The sequence below is a fragment of the Mirounga angustirostris genome, unplaced genomic scaffold, assembly GCF_029215605.1.
Source record: "Mirounga angustirostris isolate CCGP_5_RB_7025 unplaced genomic scaffold, mMirAng1.0.hap1 SCAF_2, whole genome shotgun sequence".
Taxonomy (NCBI): domain Eukaryota; kingdom Metazoa; phylum Chordata; class Mammalia; order Carnivora; family Phocidae; genus Mirounga; species Mirounga angustirostris.
In genome coordinates this window covers 131,378,755-131,401,452 of record NW_026991710.1, presented here as the reverse complement: position 1 = coordinate 131,401,452, position 22,698 = coordinate 131,378,755, and the positions used below count along the sequence as shown (strand labels likewise).

Sequence of the window (22,698 nt, the reverse complement as noted above, 5' to 3'; positions counted from 1 at the left end):
TTAGTTTTTCTTTCCAAAATTATTAAGAAAAAAATATCTATTTCCAATAAAAGAAGAAGTATTCTTTACCTTCTCTTCCTTTGCAGATCCCGTACACTTTTTCAAATCTGTCTAAATATAAACAGAAAAAAAACGCATCACTATTAATGGTTATGCATTATCCTAAACAAAATGTGATTTTGTTTTAATTCAAAGCTAAATTTAAAAGTAGTAGCCAAAGATGACTTTTTAAAATACCTTTAGATACATGCCAGTTCAATAGGATCAACATTTTTATGAAAAACACATGAATTTTTTTGAAAAATAAAGTAGGAAATATTTGAAAAATACACATTTGTGTGTCTATATAATTGATACTGGGCCAGAAAATACTTCTCTAGACACTGCATAAAATTCTTGTGTTTTATGTTCTGGATTCAAATTCGGGGTCAGATGAGAGGTTTTTTTTCCCCCTCCTCTCCATTCTCCTTTATTTCACCTTTTGCATTTATCAGTAATGATCAGTGACTTTTCTGCAGTTGATGCTACTTTTGCTATGACAATTCGGAACTCTTTTTTTTTTTTTTAAAGATTTTATTTATTTATTTGAGACAGAGAGAATGAGAGACAGAGAGCATGAGAGGGAGGAGGGTCAGAGGGAGAAGCAGGCTCCCCGCCGAGCAGGGAGCCCGATGCAGGACTCGATCCCGGGACTCCAGGATCATGACCTGAGCCGAAGGCAGTCGCTTAACCAACTGAGCCACCCAGGCGCCCCGACAATTCAGAACTCTTTAGATCCTTACTGCTTTTGGTTTGCCATTTAATGACCCACCTTTGTGTGTGTGTATGCTGTGGGGTCGTGTCGAAAGGGATCTGAAAATCTATCTTTTACCAAGTGCACTCACTATGCAAATCAACTGCAAGCCCAAAAAGTAGGAGGAAGGAACATGGGGGTGTCTGTACTTTTAATGAGATCTTTCAGAGAGTTAAGGAAGTTCAGGTGAGGAATAAAAAATAAGGGATACTGTGGAAAGGATACTCGGCTTCTATGTCAATCAAACAGGGAAGAACGGGGCAAAGGAGTGGGAGATTTTCTCGCTAGACAGAGAGGATGGAATTTAAGTTTACTAAAAGTTGCTAATAGAGTGGGGGAGACCGTGAAGTAATTGTAAGCTGAAGAGAGAAGCAGCAAAAAAGCAGCAGTGAAAAGTTCATCTTAAAGTGGAGGAGAGATGAGGATCAGCACATTGATGATGAGTGCAAGCAGGGGTAAATACTTTCATCATTTTTAAATGTCCCAGAAGAGAGGGACGAGTTTGAGCAAATACAAAAAAAAAGAAGATGCTTTCTTTTCTTTTCTTCTTTATTAAGTAAAAGATAGGCAAAAAAAAAAAAAAAAAAAAAGGAGAGATCTTGCCTGTTCGCCTTCCTTTCTGTTGCACTCTTTTTCTCTCTCTCTAATGCACTAAACCATTGTGGGGAAATAACTAAAGGTGTGGGCACCAAGAAAGAGGAAATGAAGTGGGAGTGAAAACATGAAGAAACCTTAAGAAAATTGCTAGTTATTTCCGAGACTTGGTTAAACCATGAAGCAAATGAAATATAGCTTTGGAAGACTGTTTTTCTCTTGATTTTTCTTCCCTCACCCCCGCCCCCCTCATAGGAACCCCTCTCCCCTCCCTCTTTATTATTGTTCTCCACCTGGACTGTTTTTTCTGGACTAGGCCCCCTTCCTACCAGTCTGTTCCCTCCTTGAATCAGCTAATGACTCTACCCTTGGAAGTTCAAACAGTGGATAACTGATAATTAGGCCTACTTAGCACTCTAATCTGTTACCTGGTTCATCCCAGGGCTCCCCAACTGCTCTGGAAAGAGAGTAGGATGAAGAAATGAGGCACAACAGGAAGGGAAGGAAAGGTGAATAAGTAAGTCAGCTGTTATTCCTCTCAGGTATAACCAAATTTTAAAATACTCTAGCTGAGGTTGTAATGTAACCCCAGAGAGGACCTCTTTCATAGAGAAATCCATACATCATGAGATTGACCCTCTTCCTGAAATCTTTAATTTGTTGGGGAAGTCATCCCAGGACTTTCATTTACATCCCTTGAAATTTCTTAGCTTGCTTCCGTATAACACTAGTTTTAACTTATAGTACTGAGTTTCCAAGGAAATATATGTAAAATATATCTAGCCATGGGGCGCCTGGGTGGCTCAGTCGTTAAGGGTCTGCCTTGGGCTCAGGTCCTGATCCCAGGACCCTGGGATCAAGCCCCGCATCGGGCTCCCTGCTCGGCGGGAGGCTTGCTTCTCCCTCTCCCGCTCCCCCTGCTTGTGTTGCCTTTCTCGCTGTGTCTCTCTCTGTCAAATAAATAAATAAAAAATCTTAATATATATATATATATATAGCCATGTTAATGGTTAGTGTTACCAAACACTAGGCTCCAAGCAGAGACACATGCAGTTCCTCAGTTGTGTCAACAGGTGGTGCCATTTATACACAATCATGCATATTTTCCAGTTTATTATTTAATATAATAAGTTCTAATAACTTCTCAAAAATGTTAATATGAACAAATAATTGGCCTTTGTGTTTTACTGAATTTGTATGCTTCTGGCAATCATTACTTCTGGAGGAGAAGTTTTCTAATGTTTTATTTTGTCATTGTCATTGATTACTATTTTTGTTTAAAACAGTTTCATTTGTATAATAAGAAAGTAACTTCAACCGGAAAAAGACATTTTTACCCCCCAAATTTCATTTCAACTGTGTTTTGATTCAAAGCAGGATAAAAAGAGAGGTAGAAATAAAAGAGGCGGCTCTCGTCCAGGTGCATCACTAGGCTGCTCAGGGGTGATTCTAAAGCCACAGATTTCTGTCGGGATTCTCTCTTTAATTCTGAGAAAACGATTTCCTAATTATATTTTTTGGTTTCACTCTAAGATGGCTTCTCATCAGTCCATAAATACCCATAGCTAGTTCTGCCAGCATTTTTGGTTTGCAGATTATGTGTTGTATGAGGCAAAACATAGCAACACAAACATTTAAATTGCCCCCATGTTTTACAACCTCAACTGCTGTATTTTATATAAAGGCCACAAAATGAATATGGTTACTGATGAAAATTGGATATACACCAAGGACTCTGCATGCTGAACTTGAGAATGGAGCAGACTGAGAAACCAAAAGCATCCGCTGAGAAAGGTGGGTAAGGAGTCAACTCCTCAGAGCGGTTACCATGTTCATTCCTACAGGTTAGACATTAGCCAAGGGAAAGGGGGATTAGTTTTTTCATTTGGGAAGTCTGATTTCCAATATTTCATGGATATGAGTAATAGTGTTTGTTACATAGGAAAGAAGCAATTTGTATGAGGGAGTTGAACGAAAATAGTTGTAAAATATTACCATATGCTAGAATCTATTTTTGGTTTTGTTTGTTTTTCTTTTTCGTGTGCTTTTGGGGGGTTTTTTTGTTGTTTTTTTTTTTTTGTTTTTTTTTTGGTTTCTATTTATCATGTGCCTACAAGTTTTACTTTTAAAAATACAGCCAAACATGTTTGATGTTCCTCAAAATGCCTCTATAAAGATCAGTGTTCAATGCAAGGGCCACTTGCCATAATTACGTAGTGTTTACTTTGTTCAGGAAAGTAAGACTTTTCCTTTGCTTTGCAGGCACTCTGGTGTGCCATTTATTAAACCAATTTTAACCTTCCTCATGGTAATATTTCACCTTGTTTCTTCACTATTCGTGTACAATAGTAATTATTTACAAAATTCTTTTAAAACCTTAGCAAATGATTAAGAATATTCCAGTAAAACCAAAGCAATTGTCAAGGAGCAGATCTATATTAAACACGCTGATTTTCAACAAATAAGCCTGAAACATATTTTTCAGGGTAATGCTTGCAAACAGCAATACTTTGGTTGGCCAGTTACTGATTACTAGATTACTCTTCCCTTTTGAACAGCTTTGAGCTCCATACTAGGAAGGGGGCCAGATGCCCAGAGACTGAGTTGTCCTTCTGTAAGAGTCATTTCTTCGTGTTTGTAACTAATGGCTACATAATACACAAAAGAACACTGTTAAATTTATTTTGCTAGGGAATAAAAATAATAGCTTTTCTTATATTTCTGATTCTGCCCTGGGATTGTGCCCGTTACTTTATATATACATTACCTAATTCAATATGAAAAACAACAGTATGTGGGACTATTACAAAATTTTTGTCTAAACTCAAGCTAATCAGATGAATACAAAATTTCCTCCTTAGTGTATAGTCTGTAAAATAATTTTAATATAATTTGTACTTCTGTCCTAACACTGCAGATGAAATGGAGTCCCTTAGAAAATGCTTATAGGTACCTTTTATATATCATGACATAAACTCAGCTCATTGACTGGGACCTATGAAGTATTAAATCATGATTTAATGATAAGCCACATTGAAACCTTTTAGAAATAAATTAATGCTGATCAGATGACAGAAATCATACTTCTTGAAGCAAAAAATATAAACATCAATTCACTTAATTACGAGCATTTGTGAGGCCATTAAGAACTCATTTCTTGGGCGCCTGGGTGGCTCAGATGGTTGAGCGTCTGCCTTCGGCTCAGGTCATGATCCCAGAGTCCTGGGATCGAGTCCCACATCGGGCTCTCTGCTCCTTGGGAGCCTGCTTCTCCCTCTGCCTCTCTCTCTCTCTCTGTCTCTCATGAATAAATAAATAAAAATCTTTAAAAAAAAAAAAAAGAACTCATAAATAAGAATTGTAGACAATGTTTAAAACTCCCTGAATATTTTACCACTTGCCACGTCACTACTAAATTAGCAGAATAACAAAAACAGCAAGACAAATTGAGTACTTACCATGGTTCAGATGATACGCCAAGCCATCCCCAGGTATTATCTTATTTAATATTCACAACAAACTCATGAGGCAAAGACTGTTCGCCTCTCAGATGGAAGAGGAACCAGGTATTTTTTTTTTAAGATTTTATTTATTTATTTGAGAGAGAGAGAGAGAGAACACAAGGGGGAGAGGGTCAGAGGGAGAAGCAGACTCCCTGCTGAGCAGGGGCCCGATGTGGGACTCGATCCTGGGACTCCAGGATCATGACCTGAGCTGAAGGCAGTCGCCTAACCAACTGAGCCACCCAGGCGCCCAAAGAGGAACCAAGTATTAGAAAGATGAAGGAACTTGGCACAGTGTCTGAACAGTAGCACAGGTTATAAGAGGCAAGGCCTAGACCAGGAACCTGTTATTTCTGTTTCAAAGACCATCTCATCCTTTGAGCTGTTCGCAGCCTTCCTTCAGCGAAAAAATTCTCCATATCTTCTACAGAAAAATAAAAACAAATTAAAACAACAGAAAACTCGGAATATGTTCTATACCGCCAGAAAAAAAATTAGGGCCACCTTTACCAGTCCTTATCAGTCAATATAAATAAACATGAGGTGACTGATTACTGACACTATTGAAAGAATTAATTCACTTTCTCAAGAGGCTGAAGATACACTGCTTAACTGATAATGCAACTTTAGATATTCCAGACTAAATTAGCCAACTGAAGTAAAATAGTTGTGTTTCAAAGCCTAGGGAGCTACAGAAGTTCAGCCACATAATACACTACTGTAGATCAGATTGCTTTTTAGCCCCACTTACTACCCTCAGAAGAATCAGCCTGGTTTTGCTCATGACATCTAAGGGACTTTGTGATTCTTCCACAAGAAACTGTATTTTATTTATTTATTTATTTATTTTTAAGATTTTATTTATTTATTTGAAAGAGAGCATGCAGTGGCAGGGGGAGGGGCAGAGAGAAAGGGAGAAGCAGACTCCCTGCTGAGCAGGGAGCCCAACCAGATCCCAGGACCCTGGGATTTTGACCTGAGCTGAAGGCAGCCACTTAACCGACTGAGCCACCCAGGCACCCCAAGAAATTGTATTAAAAAATGAGAGCTAATTTTTTGAAAATTATGAGTTGCAAACTGCCCATTTGATCAGACCCATGCCATCAACATGTCTCCATCTTGATACCTAAAGAAACCATGGAACCCAAGATGAATTTGGAATATTTATGTATTATACATACAAAGGGTAACCTGTTTGAACTTCTTTGAGTTATGTTTCTCGCAGACAGCTTTGAGGATTTCTGACTCACTACTTTTGTTTGTTTCATTATTTCGTTAAACGTAAGGACTCTTGGAAAAGATAAAGCTATGGCTTTCCAAGAAACCGCTGCCATCTCCCACTGATCGAAAGAAGTTTGACCATGACTTTGCCATCTCCACTTCCTTTCACGGGGTGCACAATATCGTTCGCAACCAGAGCAAAATTCGAAAGCTGATCTGGTTGGTGGTGGTCTTGGGCTCAGTCTTACTCGTCATATGGCAGATCTACAGTCGCTTGGTCAACTACTTCACGTGGCCCACCACGACGTCTATAGAGGTTCAGTATGTGGAAAAGATCGACTTCCCAGCTGTGACATTTTGTAATTTAAACAGGTAAAAATTCCTCTTTTAGTATAATAAGTCTCTATAACTTTGTTAGTATAACCTTTCTTGTATCACTGAAATATAGAGTTTTATTATGTGATATTTAATGTATCTAAACCCATCAAGTTCTTAAATTATACTTAAAAACCCAAATTTAGGAGGGCAAAGAAGCGTGTTTGATTTCTTCTTTCTTTTCTTCCTTCTCTCTTTCCACAATTATTTACTAGGCAGCACACCAAATCTTGTGGTTAGATCAACGTAAAAGTCTGGATCCTTGTGATTAAAGAGTTTGTTAATCGGCAAAAAAGAGAGAAACATGAACAATCACAATGCAATATGCATGGTCATTGTGCAGTACCATAAAGTATGCTCTAGGGCTCTGAAAGCACAGGGGACAGGTGATGGGCTATGTTTGGGGTATCACAGAAGTCGAGTATCAAGGATGCCCTAGACATCTGCTAAACAGCGGTTTCTAGGTGGGGATGAGGAAGAACCTGAAGAGGGAACCACTGAGCAAAAGTAGTTTGGAGACAGGAAATGTTCGGATGCATTCACGATGAGACCTTTAATGTAACAGAGAGGGGCCAGCTTCATGGACGTCTGACGTGTGCAGTCACACAGGGCCCCGAGCTCGAAGAGCCTCACACTTGGTTTAATGTTCTGCTGCTCTTGAGTCCTTAACTACAACTCCCTCCAGAAAACAGCAATTCAACAATTACCCTAAGTCTCCTGTAGGAGGGTAGCTGTCCCCCAAGAGGCCTTCCAGAGAAAGCCCTGTATTTGCCTATGGATGAGCCTGAAAGATCACGTGTAGGATTTATCTGGGAGGTGGTGGGGGGGGTTGATTTCCTTAAGAACCACCACCGATCCACTACCTGTTCATGGACAAGCCACTTAATCTTCTGAGCTTCGTTTGCTTTTACATTAGATGAGATAAGAAATATACCATTTTGTCTCATTCCTGGGATCTTCCTTGGACAGGTGTTCCATATGTATTAGATATTATAGCATGTTTGTGTGACTACTAGATATGTGTCAAGGTGTGTGTCAAGAGTAAAAGCAAATCAACCCACCCCTCAAAGGTTTTTAAAACTATTGTCTATGTTAAATGGTCTGTGTTCTAATACAAGCAAAGGTTGGTTGAAGATATCTGTTATTAAAATAAAATGTATATGCTATTTTGAGAATGGCAGTATAAGGAATTTCACAGACCTTCTCTTCAGAGAAACAACCGTAACTGGTAATATATATATATATTTATATACATAAATATATATATATATTTTTAAAAAAAGCAATCATTGAGGGGTAAATCATCAAAATATAAAGAACTCCTACACCTCAATAGCAAACAAATAAAAAACCCCTAAAACGTAATGACCCAATTTAAAAACGTACTAAGGATTTGAATAGACATTTCTTAGAAGAAGACATATAAATGGCCAACAGGTATATATTAAAAAAAAAAAAAACCCTCAACGTCTCTAAACATCAGAGAAATGCAAATAAACAACACAATTAGATATCACTTCACACCTGTCAGGATAGCTATTATATAAAAAAACAACAACAACAAAACAAAAACAAAGACAGCAAGTGTTGGTGAGAATGTGAAGAAATTGTAATCTTTGTACACTGTTGGTGGGAATGCACAAGGGAGCATCCACTATGGAAAACAGCGCAGAGGCTTCTCAAAAAATTAAAAATAGATTTACCATATAATCCAGCAATTTCACTTCAAGTATATATCCACAAGAATTTAAAACAAGATCTCAAAGAGATACTAACACTCCCATATTGATTGCAACAGTATTCATAATACCTAAAATGTGGAAATAATCTGAATGCCCATTGATAGATAAATGGATAAACAAAACGTGTTATGTGCATACACTGATATATTATTCAGCCTTATAAAAGAAGGAAGTTCTGCAATATGAGACAGCATGGATAAATCTTGAGGACACTATGCTAAATGAAATCACAAAAAGGTAATACTACATGACTCCACTTACGTAATGTATCTGAAATAATTAAATTCATAGAATCAAAGAGTAGAATGGTGGTTGCCAAGGACTGAGGGAAAGGGAATGGAAATGGGCAGTTAGTAATCAATAAGCATAAAGTTTCAGTTATACAAGACAAAGAAGCTTTAGAGACCTGCTGGGCGGCATTGTACCTATAATCAACAATACTGAATGGTACACTTAGATTTGTTAAGAGAGTAGATCTCTCTGTTCAGTGTTCCTATCACATAAAATAAAGTTTTTTAAAAGAATTAGTAGTGGGGCGCCTGGGTGGCTCAGTCGTTAAGCGTCTGCCTTCAGCTCAGGTCATGATCCCAGGGTCCTGGGATCGAGCCCCGCATCGGGCTCCCTGCTCAGCGGGAAGCCTGCTTCTCCCTCTCCCACTCCCCCTGCTTGTGTTCCCTCTCTCACTGTGTCTCTCTCTTAAAATAAATAAATAAAATCTTTAAAAAATAAAAAAATAAAAATAAATAAAAGAATTAGTAGAAAAAAGAGAAAATCATTGTATCTACTACAATATTTAGAATATAATAAAATGTACCTAAATACATTTTTTTAAAGGAACCATTAAAGTCTCTGGAAATTGTCCTCGGGGAATATAGCAAATGAAGAAACACTTATTTAAAAAAAAAAATCCACTAAATCTCAGTAAGAACAGCGAAAGTCTATAGAACTTGTGCCACAAACCTCTCCCTTCTCTCTTGACATGACGTGAAGCTAAGGTCTAGGTGGGTCTGACCAAAAAGACAGGGCTCTGTCTCTTCCCACTTTCCAGTCAAGGGCTACACTGTGCGCCAGGAAATGCAGGCTGCCAGCACTACTCATTCAGTTCAACTTCATATTGCAAAGGCTAAATTCTAGATGTGTACAGGTAAGAGACCGGGAGTTCCATTACTCGTGACTCCCACTTACAGGGTAGAAGCTCTACCCTGGGCATGGTAGACCAGAACACTTAATTGCCTTCACCTCAGCCTGCTCAAGGGTGGAGGTTCCACACTGAGAGAGCCATGGTCAGAAGACTATAAACCACTGCCCTGTCCAGAATGCTGCTTATAAATATTTTACCCAGTGGGAGAGGCGGGCCATAAGAACAAAGAAGTCTGCCGTTCTCCCTAATGGAACTCTTCTTGTAACAGAGTGTGGTGAAATTCAACTTGGCTTGTAACAGAGTGTATGGTTCAAGCCTAAGGATGCCCTCAAAACAACAGAGATTTTGGTGGTAAACAATTCAGAGGAGGTTAGTAGGTTTATGAGAACAAACTAAACTATAGGCCAGCTAGTTTTTCGTAAGAATAGAGAGAAGAGATATACAAGAAGAGTTCTCCTGGGGTTAGAAGAACTCTCAAAGACTGGCCTCAAAATCTACTCCTTTAAAGGGGCCCACACTTAATTAGATTAGACTGCAGGTCAGTCTATGCCCTGGAGAAATTAAGATAATGAAAAGAGAAACCACAAAATGAGAGAAATATTTGCCAAAGACATATCTGATAAAGGACTGTTATCCAGAACACACAGAGACCTATTAAAACTTAAAAATAAGAAAAACTTGATTAAAAAACGAGTCCAAGACATTAACAAATACCTCACCAAAGAAAATGTACAGGTGACAATTGAGCACCTAAAAAGATGCTCCACATCAAATGTCATCAGGGAAATACAAATTAATATAACAATGAGATACCACTAGACACGTATCAGAATGGCCAAAATCTAAAAGAGACCTCACATCCCGGTGAAGAATGTGGAGCAACAGGGACTCCCATGCATTGTTCTCATTATTGAATTTAAAACAAAGTATGTTACTGGAGATAAAGAGAGTCAGTTTATAATGATAAAAGGGGTGATCTCTCAGGAAGATATAATTCAACATATACAGTTGCATACTTCAGTACCCCACTTTCAGTAATCAGTAGAACAACAGAGCAGAAGCTCAACAAGGAAACGAAAGACTGAGCAGACTTGAACATCCATATAAACCAGAAACAAACTAGACCTAAAAGAATCTGTGGGCCATTCCATGCCATAGCCGCAGAATACACACTCTTCTCAAGTGAACGTGAAACATTTATGGCAAGGCCATAAAATAAACTTCGATAAATTCAAAAGATCTGAAATCATTCTGAGTATGTCCATCAACAGCAATAGAGTGAAATCAGAAATCATTAATAGAAAGAAACTGAGGTGTGGATATTAAACACCCTAATAGCCAACAAGTCAAAGAAGAAATAAAATATTAGACAATACTCTGAGGTGAATGAAAAATGAGGATACAACATAACAAAACTTATGGGATGCCAGGGTGCTTGGATGGCTCAGTCAGTTGAGGATCTGACTCTTGATTTTGGCTTGGGTCCTGATCTCGGAGTCATGGGATAGAGTCCCAAGGCAGGCTTCAAGCTCAGGGCAGAGTCTGCTTGTCCCTCTCCCTCTACTCCTCCCCTTCCCCCCGCTTGCATGCGCTTTCTCTCTCTCTCTCTCTCTCTCAAATAAATAAAGAAAATCTTTTAAAAGAATTATGGGATGCCACTGAAGCCATGCTGACAGGGAAATTTATAGCTGCAAGCACCTGTTCTAGAAATAAAGAAAGATCTCAAAGAAAATATTTAATAATCTATGATATATGTATTTTCATAATTTTTAGTATAAAAATGTAATTCATTTTGCATAGCTCAAATCACAAATCAATGATTTAGGCTCTTGTGTTGGTGTATCTTAAAAAAAAACTGATAGTGTATTCTAGCTCAGTTAGATACCATAAATACCCAGACCAAAAAAAAATATATATATTCAATATTTTAGAAACTATAGTTACAGAATAGGGAAATTCTTAATTATAAGGGAGTTATTCTTTCTTAGATGACAAAGAACTTAGGTGACAACTGTACTGTAGGGGTAGGAGATATTTTCATCTCCCAGAGTTTAGTTTTATAGGTAGATACTTTGAATCTCAGTATATGAGCATCTTACTCAATATAGTTCAGCAAATTACTGGCTGATGAGGGAAAGGACTCAAGCCGTCTACTGTCTGGTTCTCAAAGCCAGTGGTCTTCAAACGTTTTAGTTCTTGGGCCATATAATGGAACTTTGAAAAACTATTTATTCTACATGCATATTTTAAATTGATATCTAAATTTTAAACTGTAGTTTTAAATAAGTTTATTTCTTATTTTAGGAGATCAAAAATATTATAAATTTTACGAGATAGAGTAGGATAAGGATCGACGGTCATAAGAATAAATATTTTATGTGATTCCATGAAGTTTTAGCGATTTTATTGCATAAAGCACATTGATATAAATCACATAAATTGTTATCTACGGACTTTACTTGATTTTCTCAATAATCGAGAAGTCGCACAGAATAACCCAGCTACATTTAAAATAACAAATTGTACTACTCTGTACTACTATAGCTTTTCTCAATTCAGAAGATCCCAGCAAGTGCTCAAACCCCTCGTGTCTAACGCCAAGCTTCACCCTAATCAGAAATATGTGCATGACAAAGCAAGACAAAATGTAAGGAGCCTTGATTAATTCTTAGGGTCTTTTCTGAGGCAAGATACAATTTAATTGTGTAGGGTCTACTAGAAGCTCTGAGTTTGCCAAACACCAGTATGCATTAGTATATGCTAAGATTTATGATGAGTGACAGGTAAAAACTCTCATAAATGGGAAAAGTACCATTGTGAACACAGGCTCTTTTTAAACCTTAGGTGAAAGTTGAAGATCTGGAAATTTATTCCCTTAAAACTGACTGTGCATGCGTACCCTCAGGTCAATACATGTCCCAGTCTGAAGACCATTATTCTAAGCTGCATTGCCTCCAATTCACACGAGAGAAAGTAAAGCGTACGATTGCGATTTCCTTTTTTTTTTTTTTTAAGATCTTATTTATTTATTTGACAGAGAAAGACACAGCGAGAGAGGGAACACAAGCAGGGGGAGTGGGGGAGGGAGAAGCAGGCTTCCCGCTGAGTAGGGAGCCCGATGTAGGGCCCGATCCCAGGACCCTGGGATCATGACCTGGCCGAAGGCAGACGCTTAATGACTGAGCCACCCAGGCACCGCCCATTGCTATTTTCTTAAAGTCACTAGTTAGGGACTGGAAAAAAGGTCTGCTGTTGGCTCCTAATATCTGTACTCTTTCTAAACTACCTTATCAGCAGGAATCGATACCTGAGATGAGGAAATTTTCTCAGATTTTTCTCAGATTATTAGGAAGGGTTTACTTTTTATCATGGGTCTCAGGGGCCTGTGCAAGGTATATGACGGCCTAGAGTAGATAATTTTTGTAACATTCCCCTCCTTTATATAACAAAATTATTTTCAGTTACAATTATGAAATTAAACATACAGCAAAATGGCCTCTATGTATTTGTTCTAAAAAAATTTAATTAAGTAAATATAATACAAAAACAGGAAAAAAGTAATACATTGATAATTTTTAACATTAATGTACTTTTGAAATAAAAAGAAAAGAACTTTATTTTGGATCTGTCAGTGTGATGAATAATTGTAGCATCGTAGCTTCCGTTTTTCAGCCTTTTGCAAATTTGTCAATTGTTTCATCAAAATTAACCTTCTTTATATATTCATGCTGAATTGCCAACACAGCTGGGTTTGTAGGTATAGTTTCATTCACAGTTGACTGAAAAATACTTATTAGTTTTAATCTTGAAAAGTTCTTTCCCACGAAGCAATGACTAAATAAAGAGGACTTAAACTCATTAGGATACATTTGGCAGAGGTTTATAAAAATCACACCTCACAATAAATTCCAGGAATTGCAATACTGCGTGTGGTTTTGTTCCTGTGGGATCTATTCTAGGTTCTCTCAGATGTTCCTGTGTTAAACCTGTTCACTAAACTATCTTCAGCATAAAATTAATCACAGATTTCCATTATATCATATTTGGTAAAGAAACAAAACAACAACAACAACAACAACAACAACAACAACAAAACCTCTGAAATTTGTTTTCTTCTGCTAAACACAGAAATAAAATAAATAAAGAATAAAAACAGAAATAATGACTGGATATAGTGAATACGGATGTTATTTGAGCTATTGTATTAGAATGAGTAACTCAAGTTCCGTTTATTTTCCCAGTAGTCACTGTGCTTCTTGGTTTATTCCAAATCTACTGTTTAAATATGAGGTAAGGGATTTTAAATCAAAGATAAAATCATGACTCTTATACAAAGATAAAATGAGCACATGTCAAAGATTTTATTTCTGTAGAGAACTGTAAGAGACTAAAATTGGCTCATAGGAGAATCCAAACAGCAGACATTCTTCCCTATTTTTCCTCTCCATAAAATGATCTGCAAAATATACATTTCTTGTTAATACATGCTAGGCTTCGATCTGTTTTGGTGGGATCTGATGAAGGGCTGAATCAGGCATCAACTTGGACAGCAGATGGAACGTGTGCCTTTGTGTCCCCAAATCTGGGGTGGGTAGAGACATTCCCACATGCATTCTGTAACTGGCTATCACTTACTAACTTGTTGCAACAAAGCAATGCATTTTTATTAGTGTCTTCTTTTGCCAACCTCTTACTAGTATATGTTAAATAAAAGAGTAAGCCAAACTCTAACTAAGCAAGATTTCTGAAAGAATAGACGTGGGCAGGTTTAGAAATTTAAATTAAAGTCGGAAAGACTCAGAGCAAGACACTTTGGTGTTAGGCTGAACAATATGTCTCAATTTTTTTACTTCCTTTGTTCCAAACATTGTTAACTTTATTCATTAAGTCTAGTTCATCAGCCTAAATCGCCCTCATGGTCTCAACTATTTTGATGTAATAAAAAAATCATTTCAAAAGAATATTTTAAAATGCCCTCCCTTTTACCCTCTTCATTTATTTTATTTATACCTCCTACACGTGTGAGAATTCTTTCTTTTCTCTGCATAGTCGTTTTGAAAAGAATCCAGTGAACATTACTATCAGCCTGGGTAGAACCCCCAAAGTTGCAGGGCTTTGGAGCAGATCCCTGGTATGGTGTCATCATTCAGAGAGATAGAAAGCTGAAGGAAGTTCAAGGTCCATTCCTCAATTAGGTCTACCACTGTGATCCACCCCCACCCCAAATCACTTACAAATGTAGACTGTTAACTCCCCAAAGATCACTAGAAACACATTTGACCAAGAAAAGCAAGGTTGTTGGATATACTCTCGTTAGGCAGAATACCACCATCAGTTAATAGTGTCTCTAAGGAAAGGGGAAGTCAAAAGAGGATATGTATAGGATTCTAGAGCCTGGGCTGGTGGCTATAAGGCAGGCCTTCAAGGTTCAAAGCTGGTTAAGTAAGAGATTCTATTTAGACTTGACCATGAAAACAGTTTCTCATCTCTAAAAGGATGTACGATGCTGGTTTGGGTGTGTTTTTTATTTTCCATGTTTTGTTTTATATATGCTCTACCTTGACTGAAAAAGGGTTTAATGTGGCTTGTAGGAGAAAGCAAAAGATAATAGAAAGTGAAGGTAAAATATAAAATCTGGGTCAGAAAAGAAGTCCAGGAGTGAGGTCACATACACACAACCCAAGCACCACATGGCTCTGTGTACTTAGCAAGAGTGGATATACTCTTCATTCTATGCTTTCCAGCAGTAAATTTGAATGGAGAGTGTTTGTTCAGTTTCAAGACTTACATAATATCCAAAATATGAAAATACCAATCAAATTTTGAAAAGAATATATGGTACGCAAATAAACAACCATACATAAGGCAAGGCAGAAATTGCTCAGCAGAAGGGAATTAACAGCGTACTTATTGTAGTTAGGGCAAATAGGTTCCTACTGCTTTAATTGCCAGGAAAATATTTGGACAATAAAGGGGGCATTAATTTCATGAATAGTTGAGACTCTCACTATATTCCAGGCACACTTCTAAATGTTTTAGGAAAAATAACCTAATCATCAAAATAACATTTGAGGTAGGTTTTTAACATACCCTGATTTTACAAGTGAGGAAACCGGAGTCTCAATGAAATGATGTCATACCATTAAGCGGCTCCAGTCCTGGTTGTTGCCCCAAACTAACAAGCTGAGTCAGGAGATGTACCACAAAGTGCGTCTGAGACTGAAGTTCCCACTCTACCATTGTAACCAGATATATACAAGGAAGATGTTGGAAAATAGTTCCAACATAACCACATGGGCACAGTACAAAGCCACAATGACAGAGCTGGGATTTGAACCTGGGAAATCTGGCCCCTGAGTCTATATTCTTAGTAACTTCACATTCCCACCTCTCTCTTCATGTTAGATCTTGAAGATCCATTAGGATGTATCCAGATCAAGGTCTGGAAAGTATTCTAGGTAAATGAAACAACACGTTCAAATACAAGGCAAATTGCAGGATGTGGCAAAGACCTCTTAGGAATTCAGTTTTGCTTGAATGTATTATGAATGAAGGAGAATGTAGCAGATAAGCTGGAGAAGCTAATAGGGTCAAGATGTTTGATGTCTGTCCTCTAGGTCATAAGTGTTTGCTATTCTAAATATTGCCTTTATTCTTACTAATAGGTTCCAAACAGAAGCTGCAGCCAAATTTAGCGTTATTTTTTTCTTATGGAATATGGTATACAAAGTCCTCCGTTTTCAGGAAATCAGGTCCAATTACACTGGCTTTAAAGAAGCTATTGATTTTCTTGCAAGTCATCAAGACTTCAGCATTACAGAGTTTGTAAAAGAAAATGGTTTTTATCTCAACAATAGCACTCTGTTGGAATGTGACTTTTTTGGAAAGCCCTGTGGTCCACAGGTAACAATTTGATATTTCTTCAAATATCATCAACATAATAAACGACTGCACTGTACTGTTTCACACTCAGATCAAGTTTACTTTCATGGGGAATCAATCTAAATTTGCTCAAAGAGTATATTTCATTAGCTCAGCCTTATGACATCAGGGGGTGTGGAATACACATGAGACATATTTCTTTTTCCAGGTAGTTAGATAAGAGAAGATAGAGAAGAGAAATCTTTGATTACTTTTATTGCAGGATAATCTCCAAAAAAAAAAAATTAACCCAAGGGAATATTTTAATATTTCCCATTCTTCAATAACATATTCCAAGATAGCATTTTTATTATCATTAAGGAGCCAACATTCAAAAAAAAATTTTTTTTTCGCTTGGAGGCTGTAGAAAATGAGCAGCCACCAGCATTTGACTGTGAAAATTATATATATTTCTCTAATCACTCATAACATCCTGTTTTTATCCTTTATATAATTAATTTACATTTCAGATAAAATGTTGGGTATACCTGGAAAATATTAGCAAAGGTATATGTAGGCACTTTGACACCCTAGTTCTAGTTTCAGTAATTCTGTAGCAAGTGTTGTTAGGTGATTCTGAGTAAACTTCACAAATTCATGATTCTGGGACACAATTCCTTATCCTTCTGGTAGCCTTCCTTAGCACACAGAAAACAGACAAAAAAAGGCCTGACAGACATCTGACTGACATGAAGCCCACTTCTAAACTCTTAATTTAGAGAAGTTCTTCTGTGTTGCTTGTTATTTACTAACCAACATGTTTAAACTTGTCACCAAGAAATTTTGTATTAGACAGGAATTTTTCAGTTGCAACTCACAGAAACCCACCTCTGGAAGCTAAAGAGTAGAAAGAATGCATTGGTTTAATTAACAGGGAACTCTTAAGAGTAGGACTGGCTTCAGAAAAGGCTCAACCAAAACACTTTGACAACATCATTAACATTCTCTCTCTCTTTCTTTCTCATGACTCACGTTGGTTTTTTCCTGTGTGAATTTTCCTCACAGAGCCATGAGGACTGCTGACAACCCTCGCCTCTCATTATAATAGGTTAACCCTTCAGTATCCTCTTAATAATTCCATGCAAGACTGATCAGCTTTACTTAGGACACATGTCAATTCTTAAACCAATCACTGAAGTGAGGGAGTGGGGTATTCAGATTGGTCCAGTTTTTATCATATGGGTGCCTCTGTGGTATTGGCATTTGGAGGAAGAGGATCCCCCAAGAAGCAAAGCAATGTGATTGGCTGCCCCAACATGGTGGGGGGGGGGAATGTTCCTCAAAGAGAGGATGTGAGAGCCTTCTCCATAGGTAAGAATACATGTTTCCATGAATCCTTACTAAATATCCAACAAATAACTTTTTAAAACATGCTTATTTACATAAAAAATCTCAATGAGATAATCACATACAGATTGACAAGTGCATATTAAAAAAATACAAACTATTAATGGACACAAACCAGAATCACCATATTACCTATTCTTTCTGATATTTCTGCTTTCTCATTTAGACATCTGATTTTTTTTTAAAGTTAGAGCAACTTAAACTTCAAAAGTGGCCAAAATACCTAACTAATTACATTTCATTTGGATTATTTTCATATTGAGGACTTTGCACATGTCTTCACTGAATATGGAAATTGTTTTACTTTTAATCATGGAGAAAATATTCAAGCAAAGGAAAAAGTCAGTGTCTCTGGAAGAGGCTTAAGCTTGCTCTTCAATGTCAATCAGGTACTGAATTTTCTTAAACCTCACCAGGGGTCAAGACAAACAGGAATGTGTAGGGGTTTCAAAAGATTTGATCAAAATATTTTGCCCTGTCATACTGTTCCCACCGTTGGTACTACTTCAGTTTTTGTTAGCCTAGTCTGGAGTCCCATGGATGCAAATATTGACTCGGAGATTAAAAAATCAAAATTTAGAGGCATAACATGGACATTTTTAACTATACTACTGACTGTCATTTTTGTGACTCCAGAAATGTTCATGCCACAAAATAAGGAAGACAGAAGTTTCTAAGTCACAATGTATATAGTTAATTTAAAATGACTTCATGTATTTTAAGAATATTTTTAGAAAGACTTTTATGTAAAAAAGGCAATATGTTTTAGAAAGAAGTCATTTATGCACATTTGACAAACCATGGAATCTATAGTCTGAAGGATGACTAAAAAATACTTGTTATATAAAGAATGTTGTATAAATTGACTTTGCCTAAGCCTAGCTTCTACAAACTTGTAATTGGTCCAAGAAGTTTAAGTGTTTAGGCCTGAGAGGCAGATGTCCAGACACCTAAGCAATGCAGTAGTTGTCAGCTTCAAGGGTACTTGGTAGAGCTCCCCCCACCAAGGGATACAGCTGTTCCTAGTATTACACATGTAGAGATATTCTGCTTCATTACTGTGCTTTTGTAAATGAAGATTCTGAAATGCTGATAAATTAAGCATCCAAAATCATATGATTAATGTGAAGTTGAGAAATAAACTTAGTTTCCCCAAATCCCATTGAACTATCCTATCTCCCAATCCAAGTGAATGGGGCCATTGGCTACTTTCAAACAATTTTTCTTTAAGGTATGTTTCATAACTTCCTCTTGCACCCCACTCAAGACACTTTTTGTTCCAACAAAGTACTGCACAGTACAATGCATGTATATATATTTGATTTTATATATAAATGTATATATATATATTTATTGTACATATATTTGATTTATATTTCTAGGTCATTTAAATACTAGCCATATAGTCTGTTCAAATATTATATTATGAATTTTACAAACTAGAATTTCCCAAATATTTTTAGAATGCAATTAAAATCTGCAAATGCAAAGTAATATTCCATAAGTAAATGGCTCCTAAGTACTTGTCCAGACTAGCTAGTTGAGTGTTTCTTAGAGAGTCATAACAGACCCAGGAGAAATAGGGTCCTGAGTTACAAATAGAATATTAAGCATGTTTACTAAATGTAATTACATATGCAGTTGACCCATTCACAGGAAAAATCATCATATTCCCAAGCCCTATCTTTCTCCTTATAATCTAAAATTACAACTACAGACAGTCCCTGACTTAACAATGTCTCCACTTACAATTTTTCAACTTTACAATGCTGCAAAAGTGATACATATGCAGTCAAGTCATACTTCAAATTTTGAATTTGGATCTTTTCTCAGGCTAGTGATATGTGGTATGACACGCTCTTGTGATTTTGGGCGGAGGCTGCTCCCGGGTAGCCACGCAATCACCAGCATAAATAACGGATACACTTGCAACCATACTGTACCCATAAACCATTCTGGTTCTCACTTTCGGTTCCATATGCAATAAATTACATGAAATATTCAACATTCTGTTAGAAAATAGGCTTTGTGTTAGATGATTTTGCCCTACTGTGGGCCAAAGTGAGTGCTCTAAGCATGTTTAAGATAGGTTAGGCTAAGCTATAATGTTCTGTAAGTTAAGTGTATTAAATTCATTTTTGATTTATGATATTTTCACCTTACAGTGGGTTTATCAGAATGTAACCTCATTGTAAGTCAAGGAAAATCTTTAATAACAAAATCACCAGAAGTTTAGTGTTCATTTTTTTCATCTGGCATAGGATTTATAGAAGAGCATGGGTATTAAAAACATAGTGTAAATCTTCGATCTTAGGGGGAAATGAATTTCAATTTTATTTATTTATTTATTTATTTATTTATTTATTTATTTATTTAAGATTTTATTTATTTACTTGAGAGAGAGTGAGCATGAGTAGGGGGAGGGATAGAGGGATAGAGGGAGAGGAGAAGCAGACTCCCTGTTGAGCAGGGACCCCAATGTGGAGCTCCATCCCAGGACCCTGAGATCATGACCTGAGCTGAAGACAGATGCTTAACCAACTGAGCCACCTAGGCACTCCTGAATTTCAATTTTAAATAAGGCCAGAGATTTTAATTGCAAGGAGAAGAAAGGAGCCAAATGATTTTCTAAAACAAGCGAAGCAAAGAGAATAGCCAAGAAAGAAGCAACTAAAAGGCCACAAGGTGAAGAGAGGGCCCTTAGGAAATCAGACGATTAGCAGTCATGATATGTACTATGGTACTCATCTAAGGCGAAAGTAATCTATAGAAACTGTTGACACCTTGACAGGTGATTCAACCATAAAAAGTACGTCTTAGGGGTTTACTTTTCAGTCTGTATATAAAAAGAAATTCGATAGTGATAGGAAATATTTGATTTTAAATAAGTCAAATGTTCTCACAAGATAATAAAACGAAATCTTGAACTTGTATAGAATTGATATCAATTTGTAATTGAGGAAAATTTTTGGTTGTTTGTTTCAGGAGGAATTCACTGATGACCCAGCCCTCGGTTTTGTTGATGCTGGAATCATCTTTGTTATCCATTCACCAAAGAAAGTGCCACAGATTGATGGTTTAGGCTTGTCGTCACCTGTGGGAATGCACACCCGGGTATCAATCCGCCAAGTCAAGGTAAATAACATGTACAAGGTGTAGAATCTGAGTCAATCAGGTAGGGTAGTAAGTGGATATACACATTAATACATCCACTAAAAACCTCTTTCTGCCATGCCTTTAGAAGACCTCTGGAAATTCCATAGTTAGTTTCATTTCAGATTCTTTCCCATTACTAGGAGGTACATATGTAGTAAAATCAGTGAATTCACATATATAATATAAGTGGCAGCTGGGAAGCCTGGCAAATTCAGGGTAACTTTAAATTTCATTAGAAATGGAAAGGATCAGTAAACATGAAGAGACCCTCACGTTGCTGAACTGTGTGTTTTCTCAATGCGATGTTCTGGGAAGAAGAAAAATAAGTGGGAAGAGCAAGAATCTTGGAGTAGGGCATGTCTGGCAGATTTCCATTTGCCACTCACTTGCTCTGCAGTTTCCTTGATTACCTTCCTGAAATTCCAACTCCTCTCTCGGATAAAGATAATATCTCTTTTTCATAGTTACTATAGTAACTACGAAGTTTAAGTAAAATAACATAAAGAAAGCACTTACAAGGCGCCTAAGTGGCTCAGTCAGTTAAGCGTCTGACTCTTGATTTTGGCTCAGGTCATGATCTCAGGGTCATGAGATCAAGCCCTATGTTGGGCTCTGTGCTCAGTGGGGAGTCTGCTTGAGGTTCTCTCTCCCCCTCTCCCTGCACCCCTTCCCCTGTGCTCTCTTTCTTTCAAATGGATAAATAAAATCTTAATTTTTTTTTTTAAAAAAAGCACTTACCATATTGCCTGGCACATAATAAGTGCTCAGTAAAGGATTTTTTGTGTGTAATTTGGTTGCTGTTTTGGGAGTGAACTTATGAACATGTTAATATGTTATTTCCATAAATGATACTATTTTTTCTTACACGAGTTAATTTTTAGAGCAGTCAGTCTGTCTGATTTTATTGATTCACTTTAGGTACAGAGCTTTTGGGATATATGTTAAAGGACCACTGTTATATTTACCTTCAGGGATTTTCAGGCTAATAGAGTAAGCATCATAGGCAAAGGTAGTCAATTAAAAAAAAAAAAATCAAAGAGCTCTGAGAGAAAAATAAAAATATATATATATTAGCTTCTCTTGTTGGAATGGAAATGTATGGATTGACTCAGGTCGTGAGCCAGGTGTTTATTTTCTCTTAAGACAGTTCATCAAGAATACCCTTGGGGAGAATGCAACCCTAACATCAAGCTAAAGAATTTTAGTACCTACAGCACTTCTGGTTGCTTGAAGGAATGTAAAGCTCAGCACATACAAGAACAATGTGGATGTTTACCTTTTCTGCTTCCTGGTAAATAAAGAATGATAAATTTCCTCTTATGTAATTATTTTTATTTAACTTGAATCATGGGAAATAACGTATCATAAAATTGTTCTCCATTCTTATGAAATCTATGCCAAGGGAAAGTCATCTACTTGACAAATAATGACCTTATCCGACAGATTTTAAATCATGGAATTAGATCAGAGATTTCGGGAAAAGAAAAGAAAATTGAGCCAGTCTCCAATTCTTATTTTCAGGATGGAAAATTGGGTGCTCTTAAATATCTAAAACTGATCATCACCATTTTCTCAATTCGAAAGAGAAATTAGATCATCTATATAAATCTTAATCAACCCTGAATATATCATTTTTGGGAAATTCTTTTCTTTGTGGTCAGAAAAACAGCTCCAGGCCCCCTCTGCGTACAATTTGGAACATTTCCGGAGCCAGGGATATTCGCAGCCAACACTGAAAGAAGCAGTAGAGAAGGGTGGGTGGATCAGAGCTGGACTCTGAACCAGGCTGGTCATCTCAGCTACACAATTTCTCCTCTCCATGACCTTAGACTAAACCTCTCTGTACTTCCTATAACCTGGGGAGAACACTAACAGTGTCTTACCTTAGAGGATTGTCGTACAGAT

The 22,698-nt window shown here is 37.0% G+C and overlaps 1 protein-coding gene across 1 annotated transcript in view; it reads left to right on the top strand.

Annotated features, from left to right (window-relative positions):
- Positions 1 to 3,141: 3,141 nt before the first annotated feature.
- The window catches only part of ASIC5 (acid sensing ion channel subunit family member 5), a 31,390-nt gene continuing 11,833 nt past the window's right edge, over positions 3,142 to 22,698 (top strand). The window contains exons 1-6 of the mRNA XM_045879370.2: positions 3,142 to 3,181; positions 6,177 to 6,483; positions 16,035 to 16,272; positions 17,901 to 18,026; positions 20,623 to 20,772; positions 21,937 to 22,084. Of these exons, the coding sequence (XP_045735326.2) occupies positions 3,142 to 3,181; positions 6,177 to 6,483; positions 16,035 to 16,272; positions 17,901 to 18,026; positions 20,623 to 20,772; positions 21,937 to 22,084 (1,009 nt within the window). The remainder of the gene's footprint in view (positions 3,182 to 6,176; positions 6,484 to 16,034; positions 16,273 to 17,900; positions 18,027 to 20,622; positions 20,773 to 21,936; positions 22,085 to 22,698) is intronic.